A 17,934-nucleotide genomic window follows, 5' to 3' on the forward strand; every position below is an offset into this window, starting at 1 on the left:
ACACACAGGTAAAATATAGATGCAGAAACACAGACAGACAGACACAAACACAGACATACATACAGGCAGAATCACAAAAACAAGCAGACACACACCTGCACACAGACAGACAAACAGGCACTAACTCGCAGACAAGGTTTATTCAACAACACTTTAGACGAGGGAAGTGAAATACCCTTGAAGGTATATTGCTGAGCATGTTAAACAAACACATTCCCAAAATAAACAAATTCCCAAAATAAACAAGCTCAGACTAAGCAAATGTGACTCTAAGTTGATCATTGAGCCATTTGTGGAGCTATGTCTGGAGCTTTGAAGCAATTTAAATAATGGATTCTTTGAATTTCAGATCATGCTGTGGCGAGATACATTTATAACCTTAATAAACATCCCGCCATTATAAATGCAATAAATTCCTTTTTATAGATTATATGAAGCATTTAATGAACCAGCAGAGCATCTTCCTTTAGATTTATTATTTGAGAAGAAAGCTGCCACACTCTGTGTCTCAGTCCATTGTGCTTTTATTTCAGACAGTAATAACATGAGCTGGAAGTCAGCAAAAGTGCCTCTGAACAAAAAGCTTTTAGCAGTTTCGCTGGGAAAAATATCCCTGGGATCGTGGAAAAGTTGGATGAGGAAGTCAGCCAGTCAGGTGCGTTGCCTGTGGGTATTAAGGACTTTCAACATCTTTTGGGGTTGGGGACGAATTCTATCAGCTGCTATTGGACTTGGCACTAACTTAATATGGATTCTCAGAGACTGAAAATAAAAACCTGGAAATGTGATTCTTCCATGAAGATAAATATGGCTAACAAAGACCTAATGGACTGAATGTGCTCTTTCTGAGGCGTAATGACTCAAATAAAGAGTAGAACTGGACTTAATACTGTGAGCTGGTTCACTGGCATCAGACTCCTGGAATCCAACAAGCACCTATATAAAAGAAGCTTTGGAGAACTTTCCTCCGGTAGATCCTGCAGAAGAGGATATCCATGATAGCTTAGATTGTACACAATCTGTGGAAAAAGTGGCTCTGACACACAGAAGCTCCTGATTTGGTTTTGGGTTTTCTTGTGTGACACATTTAGTGTAGTTCAGATGCCTAACGGGTGCAAATCTTAGGCTTACCTTCTGGGACAGAATTAGTCACCCTTTGTGAAGGTGGAGTTACAATGCCACATCCTGGACTATGTTAGCCATGGTTTGCTGGTAGCCTCTGATCACAGGGTTGTGGGTTCAAGCCCAACTTCTGAGACTTGAGTACAAAATCTAGGCTGAGACTCCAATGCAGTACTGAGAGAGTTCTGCACTTTTGGAAGTGCCACTGGTGTATGAAGAGTTAACTGAGGCCCGTCTACCTTCTCAGGTGCTAAAGTTCCCACGGCACTATTTCAAAGAGGAGTAGGGAGCTCGCTCTTGCGCCGTGGCCAATATTGATTCTTCAACTAAAGCAGATTACCACATTGCTGTATGTGGGAGCTTCCTGTGCACAAATTGGCCGCTGTATTTCCTACATTACAACAGTGACTACACGTCAAAAGAGTGCTTCATTGACTATAAAGCTCTTTCTACATCCTGAGGTTGAGAAAGGTGTTATATAAATGCTAGTCTTTCTTTATGGACTGATTGTCATTTTCCATGGGAAATTGGACCCTGGTTTTCCACATGTGGGTTGTGATTGTTAATAAATACTATACAACATTCATGGGACCTGACATAAATCACAAGCACTGCCAACAATGAGTCAACGGTAGTTTTGTGCAACAATTCTGCTTCAAAGTAGAGAGTTCCACCTGCTGGGCTAGTCAGTTGACTGCTAACTCTCTCAACATTGTCAAAGAGAAGTGTGCTCATTCCTCCTGTACTAATGCCCCCGAGGATCACATCCTCACTTGATTCAGCAAATTGGCCAGGTGCAAGTGACTGTAGGGACGGGAAGGGCAGGAATGGAGAAGGGCAACGCTCTGGCAAACATGCTATCAGGGTCCCCAAGTTTCTGTTAAAGGACCACAACTTATGATGGCCACTATAGTGGAGCCACCAGGAAACAGAACTCGCTGGGGTAAAGTTTGGGAAGAAGTGACAAATGACCTCTGACTGTAGCGTGTATTTTTTCAGTGTGCAATGAGTTTGCTGGAAAGGACGCAATCCTAAACAGTCTTGTATGGCTGACATGAAAGGTTCTCCAATTAAAAGGAATGATGGTGCTGTAAAGCGCTCCCCGATCTCACACCCTAAAACAAGGATTGTGTGGGCAAGCTTCACCAATAATGTGCAAACATTTAATTGGAGAAGGATGTGACTGTGTGGGAGGTGGAATTTACTGAGAGGTCTATCCAACCCCACTTGTGGCACATGTATTGGGTCCCACGACAATCTGCTCATTGAAATCAATAATGTCCAAATAAAATATATCTCAATTTTAAAAGCAGAATTGGTTGTTGGGCAGCTTTTTCTGAACTGACATTTTGTTTACTGATATCCTGTGTCCATGTCATTAACTTTACCAATTTGAACCTCTCAGCTCAGGTGGTAACTTAGTTACCTCTGAGCAGGAGGCTGACTGCTGATACCATCCAAAGCCTCCAATATAAGTGCATCAGGAGCAGTTCAGAGGAGGTTCACTTGACTGATACCTGGGTTGGGGGGTGGGGCGGTGTAGGTTGTTATTTTATGAGGAAAGGTTGAACAAGCTGGGCCTAAATCCACTGGAGTTTAGAAGATTGAGAAGGGATCTTATTGAAACATACAAGATCCTGAGGGGTCCTGACAGGGTGGATGCCGAAAGGATGTTTTCCCTTGTGGAAGAAAATAGAAATAGGGGACACAGTTTAAAAATAAAGGGTCTCCCATTTAAGATGGAGATGAAGAGAAATTTTTTTCTCTCAGGGAGTCGGGCGTTTGTGGAACTCTCTTCCTCAGAGAGCAGCGGAGGGTGGGTCATTGAATATTTTTAAGGCAGAGGAATCAAAGGTTATTGGGCATAGGCAGAATGTGGAGTTGAGGCCCGAATCAGATCAGCCATGATTCTATTGAATGGTGGAGTAGGCTTGAGGGGCCAAACGGCCTACTCCTGCTCCTAATTTGTATGTTCATATGTATGACAGTTAACAGCCTGAGCCATTCACTCAGCATGAGTTCACAGTTAACTGTAGGGCCTTAAAACCAGCTAGGAGCCAGTTTCAATATTGGGTGGTTGACCAGAGGGAGGGCACTGGCAACTGTCCAGGGAGCATTCACAGCTTAGGCCGCACTGAAATCTTGTCAGTGAGCTACACTGCCCGAACGGGAATCCTGCTGCAACCTGCCAGCTCTGGGTAAGGGGCAATAACGGACACCACATCATGGGGTGGAAAAGTGGAGGGTGGGGGGTGGGGGGGGTGGGGGCCAGGGAGACAATGTCACCACTGCCCCTCACTCCCCAACCCATCCCCACAGCTCCCATCTGCACAAGAATTTAACCCTGAAACTTGGCTGGGTTGTATTTGCAGCAGACACCAAGCTTCACTCACATTTCCCCAAAATTCCAGCTGGGTTCCTGACCCATGCTGCAAACAGGTGCTCTCCCCAGGCCACCTGAGGGAAGGCCCCTTTGAAAATGGCAGCTGCTTGGGTTGATGGGATGGTGAATCCACCAACCCCATTTTGAGGCTGGATGAGAATCAAACACCCAGGATTCCCCTTGGACAGGAAGCCCCAGCTTTGAGGATAAAAAGAGGAAAGATTGATGTGACATTCCTAAGCTATCCTCAGCTTTGTAAATGTTCCTGCCTCTTCCCAAAGTTGTTGGTTTGTGTGAGAGTTATCATAGGGCCCAGTAGACCTCTGGTGTTGTCTTCACATGGACCCCCTTGACAGTGAACTTTGGTAGGATAGTCAACTGTGGGGAGCATCACAGTCATGCCTGATTCTGTATCTTAGCTGACATTTACACACTTTCCCCTTTTCTATAGAAGACACAATGGCTAGCGATCAGCAGCAGGAACCATGGTAACTCAGCACTGCTTGCTGAGACTTTTTGCCTGTATGGGTTAGCCACATGTTGGCTATACCAGTTGTGCCATGGAGGGAGGATCTCTCCTGTGACCTTTAACATGCTTTGCAAATATGACAGACTGTTGTATGTGGGGGGGGGTTGGGGATGGGTGGAATCTAATTGTCGAACACCAGTGCCTCACTAACCTTTACAGCTATATTGCCTGCCTACTCAATTTGGACACCTTTTCCCCAGCTGGGACTCCAGTCTCCGGCGCACACTTGGACAGATGCCTAAGTGAAGCACTGTTTTGCACTGATGGTATGTGGCTGCAATCGTCAGGCGACCTCTTTCTCTGCTTCAGGGTCCTTTCACAGGTCCACAATGAGACACATGGACCTAGCTGCATTTGACAGTAGGGAGGCAAAAGGGCAGAACGGGAGCGGGCACCAGGATATCGGAGAAGATGGGCTGATAGTCTTCAGGAGGTGGCTGGGTATTCTGCTCCAACATCTCCAGCACAGTTCCACGAATGTCTTTGGACACATCCCCCCTGATATCCAGTAGGACTGAAACATGCTCATCGCTGGGAAAAGAAAATTGAGGTAAGTGTTTCGTTATTAAGGAACAGAAATAGACTTAAACAAGTATCTGCTCAGATCATAGAGTCATAGAGGTCTACAGCACAGAAAAAGGCCCTTCGGCCCATTGAGTCTGCGCTGGTCAAACAAGTACCCAACTATTCTAATCCCATTTTCCAGCACTAGGCCCATAGCCTTGTATGCCATGGCATCGCAAGTGCACATCCAAATACTTCTTAAATGTTATGAGGGTTTCTGCCTCTACCACCCTTTCAGGCAGTGAGTTCCAGATTCCCACCACCCTCTGGGTGAAAAAATCTTTCCTCACATTCCCTCTAAACCTCCTGCCCCTTACCTTAAATCTATGCCCCCTGTTTATTGATCCCTCCACCAAGGGGAAAAATTCCTTCCTGTCTACCCTATCTATGCCCCTCATAATTTTATACACCTCAATCATGTCCCCCCTCAATCTCCTCTGCTCCAGGGAAAATAACCCCAGTCTATCCAATCTCTCCTCATAGCTAAAACTTTCCAGCTCAGTCAACATCCTGGTAAATCTCCTTTGCACTCTCTTTAGTGCAATCACATCCTTCCTATAATGTGGATTCCAGAACTGCATGCAATACTCTAGCTGTGGCCTAACCAGTGTTTTATACAGTTCCAGCATAGCCAATCTGTTCTTATGTTCTATGCCTCAGCTAATAAAGGCAAGTATCCCATATGCCTTCTTAACCACCTTATCTACCTGTCCCGCTACCTTAAGGGACCAGTGGATATGCACACCAAGGTCCCTCTGATCCTCTGTACTTCCCAGGGTCCTACCATTCATCGTGTATTCCCATGCCTTGTTTGTCCTGCCCAAGTGCATCACCTCACACTTATCTGGATTAAATTCCATATGCCACTGATCAGCCCATCTGACCAGCCCATCTATATCCTTCTGTAATCTAAGGCTATCCTCCTCACTATTTAAAATCCCACCAATTTTTGTGTCATCCGCGAACTTACCGATCAACCCTCCTACATTCAAGTCTAAATCATTTATATATACCACAAATAGCAAGGGACCCAACACCGATCCCCAACACCGAATCCACCGATTCTAGTGCAACCCCACTGGACACAGGCATTCAGTCACAAAAACACCCCTCGAACATCACCCTCTGCTTCCTGCCATTCAGCCAATTCTGGATCCAATTTGCCAAATTGCCTTGGATCCCATGGGCTCTTACCTTCATTATCAGTTGCCCATGCAGGACCTTACCAAAAGTCTTGCTGAAGCCCAAGTAGACTACGTCAAATGCACTGCCCTCATTTACACACCTGGTCACCTCTTCGAAATATTCAATCAAATTGATCAGACATGACCTCCCCTTAACAAAACCATGCTGACTGTCCTTGATTAATCCCTGCCTCTCCAAGTGTAGATTAATTCTATCCCTCAGAATTGCTTCCAATAGTTTCCCCACCACTAAGGTAGACTAACTGGCCTGTAGTTCCCCGGTTTATCCCTTCCTCCCTTCTTGAATAACGGTACCGCATTGGCTGTCCTCCCGTCCTCTGGCACCTCTCCTGTGGCCAAAGAGGTATTGAAAATTATTGCCAGCGCCCCTGCTATGTCCTCCCTCGCCTCACTCAACATCCTGAGATATATTTCATCCGGGCCTGGAGATTTATCTACTTTTAAGCCTGCCAGACCACTTAGAAACTCCTTTCTATGCTAATTTCTTTAATTACATCACAGTCCTTCTGCCTGATTTCCATACCCACGTCATCCCTCTCACTTGCGAACACCGACACAAAGTATTCATTTAGGACCCTACATACGTTTTCCGGCTCCACACACAAATTACCACTATGGTCCTTAATGGGCCCTACTCTTTCCCTAGTTATCCTCTTACTCTTAATGTACTTATAAAATAACTTTGGATTTTCCTTTATTTTACCTGCCAATGTTTTTTCATGCCCCCTTTTTGCTCTCCTAATTTCTTTTTTAAGATCCCCCCTACAGATTCTATACTCCTCTAGGGCTTCCGTTGTTTTGAGTCCTCGGTATCTGCCATAAGCCTCCCCTTTTCTCTTTATCCAATCCTGTATATCCCTCGACATCCATGGTTCCCTGGATTTGTTGGTCCCACCTTTTGTCTTTACTGGAATATGTTGGCCCTGTACTCTCGCTATTTCCTTCTTGAATGAGTCCCACTGCTCTGACGCAGATTTACCTAAAAGTAGCTGCTTCCAGTCCACTCTGGCCAAATCATATCTGATCTTATTAAAATCGGCCTTCCCCCAATTTAGAACTCTGATTTCTGGCCCAACCTTGTCCTTTTCCATAACAACCTTGAATCTAATGGAGTTATGATCACTCCTTGAATCTACGGAGTTATGATCACTCATCTACCTATCTAGATTTGTTCATTATCGTTCATCACTATTGTGCAAAAGAGATTCACAAGAATGATCCCAAGGATAAAGAACTGTAGCTATGAGGATAGGTTGGGACTGTTTTTCTGGGAGAAAAGAAGGCTGAGAGAAGACTTGACAGAGGTTTCAAGATTCTGAGGGGTATGGCCAGGGTAAATAGTAAGAAACTGTTCCCATTCAAGAGAGCATCAAGAACTAGACAGCAAGCTTTCAAAATAATGGGCAAAAGGAGTAAATGTAATGTGAGGGAAAACATTTTCACCCAGAGGGTGGTTGGAGTCTGAAACAAACTTCCTGAGAGGGTAGTGAAGGCAGGTTTGATTGAGGTATTCAAAAGAAAAGAGAGAATACGCAAGGCTTTGGGTATAAGGCAGGGGGTGGGACTAGGTAGAATTCTCTTTCAGGGTTCCAATGCAGAATTGATGGGCTGAATGGCCTCATTCTGCACTATAAAGATTCTGTGATTCTGTGAACATATCTACAGGAAGCATTAAACACCTCTTGCACTAGATCAGGATAACCAGTTGATTTTCCCATATGTAACACATTAAGTTGCTATCTGCAACCTAAATCAATGGGAGATCTACAAGTGGTATAATGTTCAGTCAGACTTCTGACACCCTTCATCATAGTTAAATTTATTATAATCGGCCCAAATTTACACAAACCTAGGCAAATACATTGACACATCTGGCTGTGTCAAATTAAAAATCAGACCATGTCGGGTGCAAGGACAATTTAAACAGTGATTCCTGGGATAATGTCTACTTTCCACCGGCTGCACTTAGCCCATTATCTTACAGAAAACAAACTATGGTGTAGGTTTCAGCTCCCTCTCTCCAACAATAGGTTCACCCCAACACATCTCCAACAATTTAATTGTCCTGTCAATCAAAACACTGCCAGTGTTCTCCAGACCTCAAGATGAACCCACCACTCGTGCACCTTGTAGCCTTAAAGAGGGAGCATGGCCAGATTCTCTTTCACATGGTATAATACTCCCATTTATAAAGCGCATGACTTACTAGGAGCATTACCACATGAGATTCACAAGCAATATATGGAAAATAGTGGTGGTGAAACTTAGATTTAACTTCGGGTAGAAAACACAGATTAGGTGATAGTGAATCAGCAGCTCAATGGCAATGAAGTCAACCATTTTACACTATATCCCAAGATGAATTTCACACTTCCCTCCCTCCTCCAGCACATAGTTAGTCATTGTGTGTGGAGTGAGCCATTGGGAAGTGATTCATTTTGGTAGAAAGAATACAGAGAGACAAAATAAAGGGTACAATTCTAAAGGAGTTCAGGAACAGAGGGACCTGGGTGTACATGTGCCTATGTCATTGAAGGTGGGACAGAGTGGTTAATGCATACTGTATCCTGTGTTTTTTTAATTGGGCCATAGAGTACAAGAGCAAGGAGGTTATGTTAAAATTGTATAGAACACTGTTTTGGCCTCAGCTACAGTAATACATCTAGTTCTGGGCACCGCACTTTAGGAGAGATCTGAAGGCATTGAGAGAGTGGAGAAAAGATTCACGAGAATGATTCCAGGGTCGAGGAACTTCAGTTATGAAGATAGATTGGAAAAGTTAGAACTGTTTTCCTTGGAGAAGAGAAGATTTGATAGAGGTGTTCAAAATCATGAAGAGTCTGGACAGAGTAGATAGGGAGAAACTGTCCCCATGCATGAAAGAATCCAGAATGAGAGGGCACAGATTTAAAGTAATTATCAAAAGAAGCAAAAGTGACATGAGAGAAAATTCTTTCTCGCAATGAGTGGTTAAAGTCTGGAATGAACTGCCTGAGAGTGTGGTGGAGGCAGGTTCAATTGAGGCATTCAAAAGGGAATTAGACTGTTTGAAAAGGAAGAATGTGCAGGGTCACAGGGAGAAGACAGGGAATTGCCCTAGGTAAATTGCTCATTCCGAGAGCCAGTGCAGGTATGATGGACCAAATGGTCTCCTTCTGCACTGTAACAATTCTGTGATTCTGTGGCCTAGTGCTAGGGTTCCAGCCCTGAGTCAGGATGTGCAGGGATTGACCTTTGCTCCAGTAGACAATGGAAATGAGGCCCTGAATCTAGAGTTGAAATCCAGGTGGGTATGGATGGTTTTTGTTCACTGTATGGGGTGTATACATAAAACTCTCCCATATAAAATTACTTTCCCTACTGGCTGGGTTAAAGATAGTTAAAGTCATGGAATGGAGTGTTCACACCACAGACGTCAGACTATTAATCACTTGTAAATCCTTCCACTATTTCATACAATCCTCCAATGGGCTGGGGTTGAGGTGGTCAACAATATAGTGCTTTATTTTAATATGGAGCTGTCTGAAATTATGCACTGTTTTGATGGAGTATCTGGGGAGAAATTGTTTCCACTGGCAGGCAGGAGGATCAGTAACCAGAGAACACAGGGCGGAATTTTCCATTCTGAGACCAAGTCCCGTGCTGGGGGCGGGAATGGGGAGAGTTTCATGCCACGGAGGCCAGTGGGAATTTGTGCTGTATTGTGCAACGCTGGCCTAATTAATTATGCAGTTGGGGTTTCCTGACGTTTTGCCCAGCATGGTGGGCTGGATGGCTCATGCCCTGCCATCATTTTTTGGGCACCATGTTTAAAAGGCGCCTGGACATCAACTGACCCACCGTTGAAGATAGAAGATCCAGCTCCTGGAAGCTTCTGAAGATAGAAGATGGAGCTCCTGGAAGATCCTGAAGACAGTGATCCAGCTCCTGGAAACTGCTGCAGCTCGAAGATCTACCTGGTTGATGCTCCACCCACCCACTGCTTCACGTGGTGTTCTAGGGTCCACAGCTGCTCGAGGCTCCCATCTCCCATCCTGGCCTCCACAGGTTGCCCCAGGCCTTCTTCAGTTGAGTCCCATCATGTCCACACCACGTTGGTCCAGACGTATTCTGGACTGGCATGATAACCCGCTGCTGGCGTGGACACCTGCACATTTAAGATAACTGGCTAAAATAGCAAAGACGAGGTGAAGGGAAATGGTTGTACAAGGCAAGTTGTTGCCATCTGGAATGCACTGCCTGAAAGGGCAGTGGAAGCAGATTTAATAGGAACTTTCAAAAGGGAATTGGAGAAATACTTCGAAAGGAGAAATCTGCAATGTTGTGTGGAAAGTTTAGGGGAGTGGAACTATTTGGTAGCTCAAAAACTCAGAACAGGCGTGATGGGCCATGTAAAAGGCCTCCTGTTGTGCTGCAAGATTCTATAATATTCTGAATGCACTGTAACAGAAGTGATTTCACTCCATGTCACTCCTCCCCGCTTGTTCTTTGCTCCACCACCCACTCTCCACACTTAGCCCCAGCTCTGTATTTGATTAAAAACTGTTACATCTCTAACATCTTCCAGTTCTGATGAAAGGTCCTAGAATCGGAATCATAGAATGGTTACAGCACAGAGGGATGCCATTTGGCTTGTTGTATCTATACTGGCCCTCGCAAGGAGCAATTCACCTAGTGCCAGTCGCCTGCTTTTTCTCCATACCCCTGCACATTTCTCCTTTTCATATAATAATCCAATTATTTTTTGAAAGCCTCAATTGACCCTGCCTCCAGTGCACTCTCAGGCAGTGCATTCCAGATCCTAACCACTCGCTGAGTGAAATAGTTTTTCCTCATGTCGCCATTGTTTCTTTTGCCAATTATCTTAAATTTGTGACCGCTGGTTGTCAATCCTTCCACCAATGGGAACAGTTTCTCCCTATCATTGACCTGAAATGCTACCTCTGATTTTCTGTCCACAGATGCTGCCTGACTTGCTGAGTTTTTCCAGCATTTCTTGATTATATTTCCAATTTCCAGCAACTGCAGTATTTTGCTGTTAAGTGTTCTCACGGGAGTTATCTTCACCATTAATGTGAATGGACTTTTAAAGGATGATTGCAGTTCCACATAGCTGCTCCCAATCCGATCTGTGGTCACAGACTGCTGGCTGGGGAGTCACTGGCCCACAGTGTCTGATTTTCTGTCCAGTTAATTGAATGGACAGAAAACCATTTGCCACAGACCTGTGAATCCCAGTGAGTGGTAGCCAACTATAAAACCTGACCTTCAATAGAATTCAGACAATGGCAGGTCTGCTCACCTATAGTGCTCAATGATGCCAATAGTCTGAGTTTCATGCTGCATTATCCTCATTGCCAGAATGTACTGCTGCAACCTAGTGGCGGAGGTTGAATACTCCTCCAGTACACAAGACGGCAGTAGATGCAGCAAACTAACAACAACTTATAATTATATCACGCATTTAATGTAATATATAGTCCCAAAGTGCTTCACAGAAGCATTATAGAACAAAGTATAACACTGAGCCACATAAAGAGATATTAGGTCAGATGACCAAAAGTTGGTCAAAGAGTGTCTTAAAGAAGGAAAGTGAAGTAGAGAGGAGGAGAGGTGTAGTGAGGGCATTCCAGAGCTTGGGGCCTAGGCAAATGAAAGCAAGGCCACCAATGGTGCAATGATTAAAATTGGGGAAGCACAAGAGGCCAGAATTAGAGGGGCACAGATGTCTTGGAGGGCTGTGGGCCTGGAGGAGGTTAGAGAACCAGGAAGGAGTGAGGCCATGGAGGGAAACAAGGATGAGAATTTTAAAATCAAGACATTGTTTGACCAGGGGCTAAGGTAGGTCAGTAAGTACAGGGGTGATAGGGCAACATGAATTACTGCAAGCTAAGACATGGGCAGCAGAGTTTTGGATGACCTCAAGCAGAATGTGGGAGACCAGCCAGGAATGTGTTGGAATAGTCAAGTCTAGTAGTCACGAACAAGGGTTTCAGCAGCAGATGAGCTGAGATGGGGCGAAGTTGGGTGACATTACAGAGGTGGAAACAGGCGGTCTAAGTGATGGCACAAATATGAAGTTGGAAGCTGATCTCTGGATCAAATGTGATACCAAGGTTATGAACAGACTGGTTTAATCTCAGGTTGCTGCCAGGGAGAGAGATGAGAGTCGATAGCTAGGGGAATGGTGTTTGGAGTGAGGACTGAAAACAATGGCTCCAGTCTTGCCAGTATTTAATTGGAGGAAATTTCTGCTCATCCAGGACTGGATGTCAGATAAACAGTCTGATAATTAAGCAACAGTGGAGGAGTTGAGAGAGGTAGAGCTGGGTGTCGTTAACGCACATGCAAAAACTAACACTGTGCTTTTGGATGATATTGCTGATATGCAGCATGAAGATGGGAAATAGGACTGGTGCCAAGGATAGATCCTTGGGGGACACCAGATGTAATAGTATGGGAGCAGGAAGAGAAGTCATTACAAGTGGGCCTCTGGCTGTGATTATATAGATAAGAGTGGAACCACGTGAGAGCAGTCCAACCCAGCTGGACAACAGTGGAGAGGCATTGGAGGAGGATGGTGTGGCCAACTGTGCCAAAGGCTGCAGACAGGTTGAGAAGGATGAGGAGAGAAAGTTTACCATTGTCACAGTCACATAGGATGTCAATTGTGACTTTGATAAAGGCTGTTTCAATATTGTGGCAGGGGCAGAAACCTGATTGTTTCAAGTTGGTACCAAGTTACAAGGCAGCATTTTAGTCTTACTCCTGTAGAGGATGAACAGACTGGTTGGCCAATCGCCTTGTTTCTGTATTGTGATTGTCATGGGATTCTGTGAAATACATAAGAACATCAGGAATTGGAGCTCGTGTAGGCCATTCAGCCCAATGAGCCTGTTCTGTCATTTAATATGATCGTGGATGAGCTTCTACCTCAAATCCACCTTCCTGCACTATCTCCCAATCCGTCAATTCCCTTAGTATCAAAGTCTATTAATTTCATATACTCAATGACTGTGCATTCACAGCCCTCTGGGATACAGAATTCCAAAGATTCACAACACTTGGTGAAGAAATTTCTTCTCATGTCAGTTCTAAATGGCCGAGATCCGCTAGTTCTAGACTCTCCGGCCAGGGAACCATCTATCCTGTCAAGCCCCTGAACAGCTTCAAATGTTTCATTGAGATCACCTCTCATTCTTCTAATCTGTAGAAAATATAGACCCATCGTCTACTCAGTGTCTCCTCATAGGACAATCCCATTATCCCAGGAATCAGCCCAGTTTGGGGGAGGTGGTAGTGTAGTGGTAATGTCACTGGACTAGTAATCTAGAGGTCCAGGCTAATTCGCTGGTGAAGTGGGTTCAAATCCCACCATGGCAGCTGGTGGAATTTAAATTCAATTAATAAAATCTGAAATATAAAGCTAGTCTCAGTAATGGTGACCATGAAACCATTGATGATTGTCATAAAAGTCCATCTGGTTCACTAGGAAATTTGCCACCTTTACCTGGTCTGGCCTACATGTGACTCCAGACCCACAACAATGTGATTGACTCTTAACTGCCCTCTGAAATGGCCTAGCCACTCAGTTCAAGGGCAACTAGGGATAGCCATCAATATAACATAGTCACCAAGAAATCTAATAGGAAATTCAGGAGAAACTTCTTTACTCAAAGAGTGGTGAGAATGTGGAACTCACTACCACAGGGAGCAGTTGAAGTGAATAATATACATGCATTTATGAAGAAGCCAAACAAGCCTCTGAGGGAGAAGGGAATAGCAGGTTATAATGGTAAATTTAGATAAGGAAAGATGGGAGGAGGCTTGAGTGGAGCATAAACACCAGCATGGACAGGTTGGGCCAAATGGCCTGACTCTGTGCTGCAAAGCCTATTTAATCCTATGTAAAACAAATACTGGCCTTTCACCCATTTCAGGGTGGAGAAAGATTACCTTCCTACTGGGTCTGTTCCCAGTTTGCTCACATCCAAGTTCTTGTTAAAACACAGAGCAAAATATTCCTCAGGGTGAGGGCTGTCTATGCTGGAGATAGCAGCAGTTCTTCATAACCAGTCAGGATACAGAAGAAACTAATTCCCCATTACACCCTACTCCCGACATGCATCCCTCCTTCCACCAGCTCATTGGTACATGGGCTACCTGATGTACTCATCAGTTGATCCCAGCAAGCAATGCCAGAATTGACCTCAATATTCCTGGGTTAGGAAGGGGAGAAATCAGCCAGGGTTCTTGCTGGTGATTATTGGGCAGATAGCAGAAGCACAGGCATGGAAGTCAACTATGCAGTCCAGCCTGATCCTGACCAATGTCCATTGTACTCAAATAGGCTACTGACTGACCCTTATTGTTACAAATGAAGGCTGGCCACATGGGTTATGTACTGGAGCGCTGGTGAGCTCTGTTAGTTGTATATTTGAGTTCCACACTAGGTGGTGACCCCAGCCAATGAGCCACATGGGTTGGGGGGTGTGTAGGTCAAACAGTACTGGGATCCAAATTTGCAGATCAATGTCACTGCTCCTGGTAGTTACTCTGTTAAATGTGTGATGTCAGAGGACAGGGAAGAGTTACCTGATATCAGGATATTTGGCCACAAGGCAGGAAACTTCCAAGCTGAGGAGGGAGGTGTCCCTCAGTTTGATGAGCTCCGACACAGAGAAAATCACATTGGTTAGGCGATCAGGTTCTTCCAATCCCTGCAGGAAGGAAAAAGACAAAGTTCACGGGACCAGGTACAGTGTGAGGTCAAGCTTCCTCCCCATGCTGTAACAAGAGGAAGATTGAACCCTTTGGGAGTGAAATTTAAGATTTCAGTTTAGATATATATGTGTGTGTGTGTGTGTGTGTGTGTGTTCATGCCCGTGTGCATGCCTATATGTATGCATTTGTGTGCATGGCTGTATATGTGCCCATTTATGTGCTCATGCATGTGTTTATCTGTGTATATTTGTGTATCATATATGCATGGGTGTATGTGTGTGTGTGTGTTTGTGCCCATTTTCATGTGTGTATTTGTGACTGTTTGCATGTGTTTGTGTGTCTGAATGTCTCTGCATATACAGGATGATTGTGCATTTGTGTACTATATGTGTATCTATGTGTGCCTCCATGTGTCTATGTGTATGCATATGTCTGTGCGTGTATGTCTGTGTGCTTGTATGTGTATGTCTGGCTGTGTATTTGTACGTACTTCCGTGTATGTCTGTGTATATGTATGTGTGTTATGAGGCTATTGATTTGCCTTTACATCACTTTTGTTTCTAACAAAGGCAAAACTAATGGGTTTCAATCAAAAAGTCTGTCTGTTCCCCTCAATGATGCTGATAATGTTAGTGAAGGATGAATTTTGGGATCAAGGATATTGTGCTGTACAGATGAAATATTTGATAATGCGCTAGGTGGGGAAATAGAGCTTTAGAAGTATTAAAATTGAATGATATAAACTTTTAAAACACAAGCTTTTCATCACAGCAGGGGGCAGTGTAAGGCCAGGGGATTGCAAAGCTCCAGTTGGAGGGGAAAGGCAGTGATTGGAACTAACAGAATGGTGTGAAAAAAAAGGAACCTCTTGGTCATTTGACAATCAGTTCAAACAACTGGCTGTGGTCACAGTTTAAACATCAGATTGCTGTTGCATCCATCAGGAATGGAGACAGAAAAAAACATGTTATAAATGTCTTCGCTTAGAGGAGAGAGGCCATGGCTACCTCTGAGCGCTGGTGGGGTGAACAGGCTTGGAGAAGCCACCTTCACAGCACCTCACAAATGTTCCCTCCAAGCTATTGGGGTGCATGGCTGCACAGGAAACAAGCAGGCTCAGCACCAGCTGTGGTCCCTTTAAGATTAACGCAGGTGTGGCTGTGTAACAATCTTAAAGGGACCATGCATTGCAACAAACAGGCCGTGTACAGCCAAGGAAATGTGCGTTGATCTTCACTCGGGTTGCCAACTATGATTAAATGTATTCCTGGAGGTTTCATCACATGACTTGCCCCCATGCTCCAGCCATTAGTCGGCCAATACATCCATCCTCGTGGCGTACTGCCTTCCTAAGCCAATTGGAAAGCAGAAAAACTCATTGCCCAATTGGATGTTGCTTGACTGTCAGCCAAGAGCCTTTTTTCCTTCCATTTTCAATATGTTTATATCTGGTAAAGAGAAACGTTCAAAGAAAATGAAAGAAACAAATTATTTTTTAATGTTGCTATGACTTTTCTCTAGAGTTGGAGAAACTCTGTTCTCCAACAGCAGCATCCTGGAGATTGATCTTCAATTGTTGGAGACTCCAGGCCAATCCTGGAGGGTTGGTAAACCAAGTCCTCACTGATATCCATCCTCATTGAGTTTTGGACTTAGGGGTAACGGGCTGCTATTGTGTATGGATGGTTAGGATGTTTAAGGTGAATGTTTTCTCAGTGATAAATGAATTGAATTATGCAACTATTAGTGCCTGAGCTCACTCACTAGATTACAGAAGAGTTCCTGCAGTCTCTCTGCATCGTGAGACATTCTGTCCGACAGCCTCTCTCGCTCTGCGGGGTTTTTGCAGACAATTTTCTTCAGCATCAGTGTGCGGACATACTCAATGATTACCAGACGGAAGCCTTCAAACAGCATGAACTGTGGAGTCAGCACATCATAGAGACATTACACCTTGTGCCCAGGTACCTTCTCTGATCACAAACACTCGGTTTCACATCTGAGAGGATTATTCTGCCGCTTCACCATTTATTTGCCACTTATGTAATGTTGCCTCTACCCTCCCTCTTTTACCTCCCGCACTTTCAGGAAATCCTTTTATGTAAAATGAATAAATGGCTCAGTGGATAAACGCAGCCACTGCTCAGTGTGGTATTCAATTCTCAGTTTGTGCTGAGCTGGCTTCTCTTAGTGGGGATGCTGCATTTGACGTCAGTGTACCTAGCCTACAGGTGAATGAATAACATAGAGGCATTAAAAAAAATAGCCTGGGCTTCTGCCACATCAAGCAATCACAGGAATGTGTGTATGTGTTTGGATATGCAAGTGTCTATGTTTGCATGTGAGTGTGTGTATGTCTTTCTGTGCACATGACAGTTTATGCATGTGCTAGCAGGTGTGCGCATGTGAGGGTGGGTGCCAGCGTGTGCTTTCAAGTGTATGTTTATGAGTATGTGCATACGTCGGTGTGTTGGATTATTCTTGGCCAGGACAAGATGACCAACTCCTGGCCAAAAACTTATGGGACACTTTGCATGGGACGAATATGAAAGAGCGGGGTGGGGGTTGATGGAGAGGTGGGGGTTCTGCTAGAGTTGTAAGAGGTGAGGGGGATTCTTCCAATCAGAGTTCTTCAAGTGGCTAGAGTGGAGGTTAGAGACCATAGCACAGTGCACACGCATACTGCACGTGCCGGGAGCTCAAAGCTCACATTCATGGCACGATCGGCGTCCCAGATGCCGATGGCCTGGGACATGGGACAACTGCCCCAAATATGGACCAACTGATCCCATAAAATCCAGGACAGTTGGTCAACCTGAGCATGGGTGTGGGAACTACAGTAGTGCCTTGAGGTCACTTCATTCATAATCTTGTTGAGTACAAATCAGGAAACATTTCCCATTCCCATTTACCTTTATAGTTTTGGACTTGCTAACTTTTCTTAGCCAAATAGATAGAAAAGGAATTAGGGGTAATCTTTTAACTGTTTGTTCTTTTCACGAGGCACTGATGATGATACTTTCCCTTTAAGCCTTGCTATGTTGCTTTAAGAAACATGAAAGAAAAAGGGGGCAAATTAAATAGTGATGTAATAATACATTACTGCCACCAGGAGCTAATGCTGCACTGGTGATGGCATGTTACAGTTCACTCATGGAGTCCAGGTTGCTGTGACAATCTACACTTTTACAAGCATATAGTAGGCTGGAGCTATGGATAGTGAAGGTAGAGACTCCAACTTTCTTTCCATCACATGGCTAACCAGGAATCTCTCCCACTCTTATTGTCTCCCATTGACGTGTGTTGGAAGGATTTGCAGTTGATACTCAACCTGTTTGGCTGTGTTATGAACACATCTTTCTTGGCCATCAAGTCCTGGGGTAGGACTCGAACCCAGAGCTTCAGCT

General features: G+C 44.5%; 1 protein-coding gene and 1 long non-coding RNA gene across 2 annotated transcripts in view; both read right to left on the bottom strand.

Annotated features, from left to right (window-relative positions):
• Positions 1–506: 506 nt before the first annotated feature.
• LOC144681881 (uncharacterized) lies at positions 507–4,136 on the bottom strand. The gene is made up of 2 exons (XR_013576869.1): positions 3,291–4,136; positions 507–2,562 (listed from the first exon to the last, which is right to left on the bottom strand). It is a non-coding gene; the product is annotated as an uncharacterized LOC144681881 (long non-coding RNA).
• A 7-nt stretch (positions 4,137–4,143) lies between these two features.
• Positions 4,144–17,934, bottom strand: part of exoc3l1 (exocyst complex component 3-like 1) — a 90,939-nt gene continuing 77,148 nt past the window's right edge. Inside the window, exons 11-13 of the mRNA XM_078543985.1 lie at positions 16,292–16,447; positions 14,399–14,523; positions 4,144–4,565 (exon numbers count right to left, since the gene is read on the bottom strand). Coding sequence (XP_078400111.1) covers positions 4,379–4,565; positions 14,399–14,523; positions 16,292–16,447 — 468 coding nt within the window. The 3' untranslated portion in view covers positions 4,144–4,378. The remainder of the gene's footprint in view (positions 4,566–14,398; positions 14,524–16,291; positions 16,448–17,934) is intronic.

The sequence above is a fragment of the Cetorhinus maximus genome, chromosome 6 (assembly GCF_964194155.1).
Source record: "Cetorhinus maximus chromosome 6, sCetMax3.hap1.1, whole genome shotgun sequence".
Taxonomy (NCBI): Eukaryota; Metazoa; Chordata; class Chondrichthyes; order Lamniformes; family Cetorhinidae; genus Cetorhinus; species Cetorhinus maximus.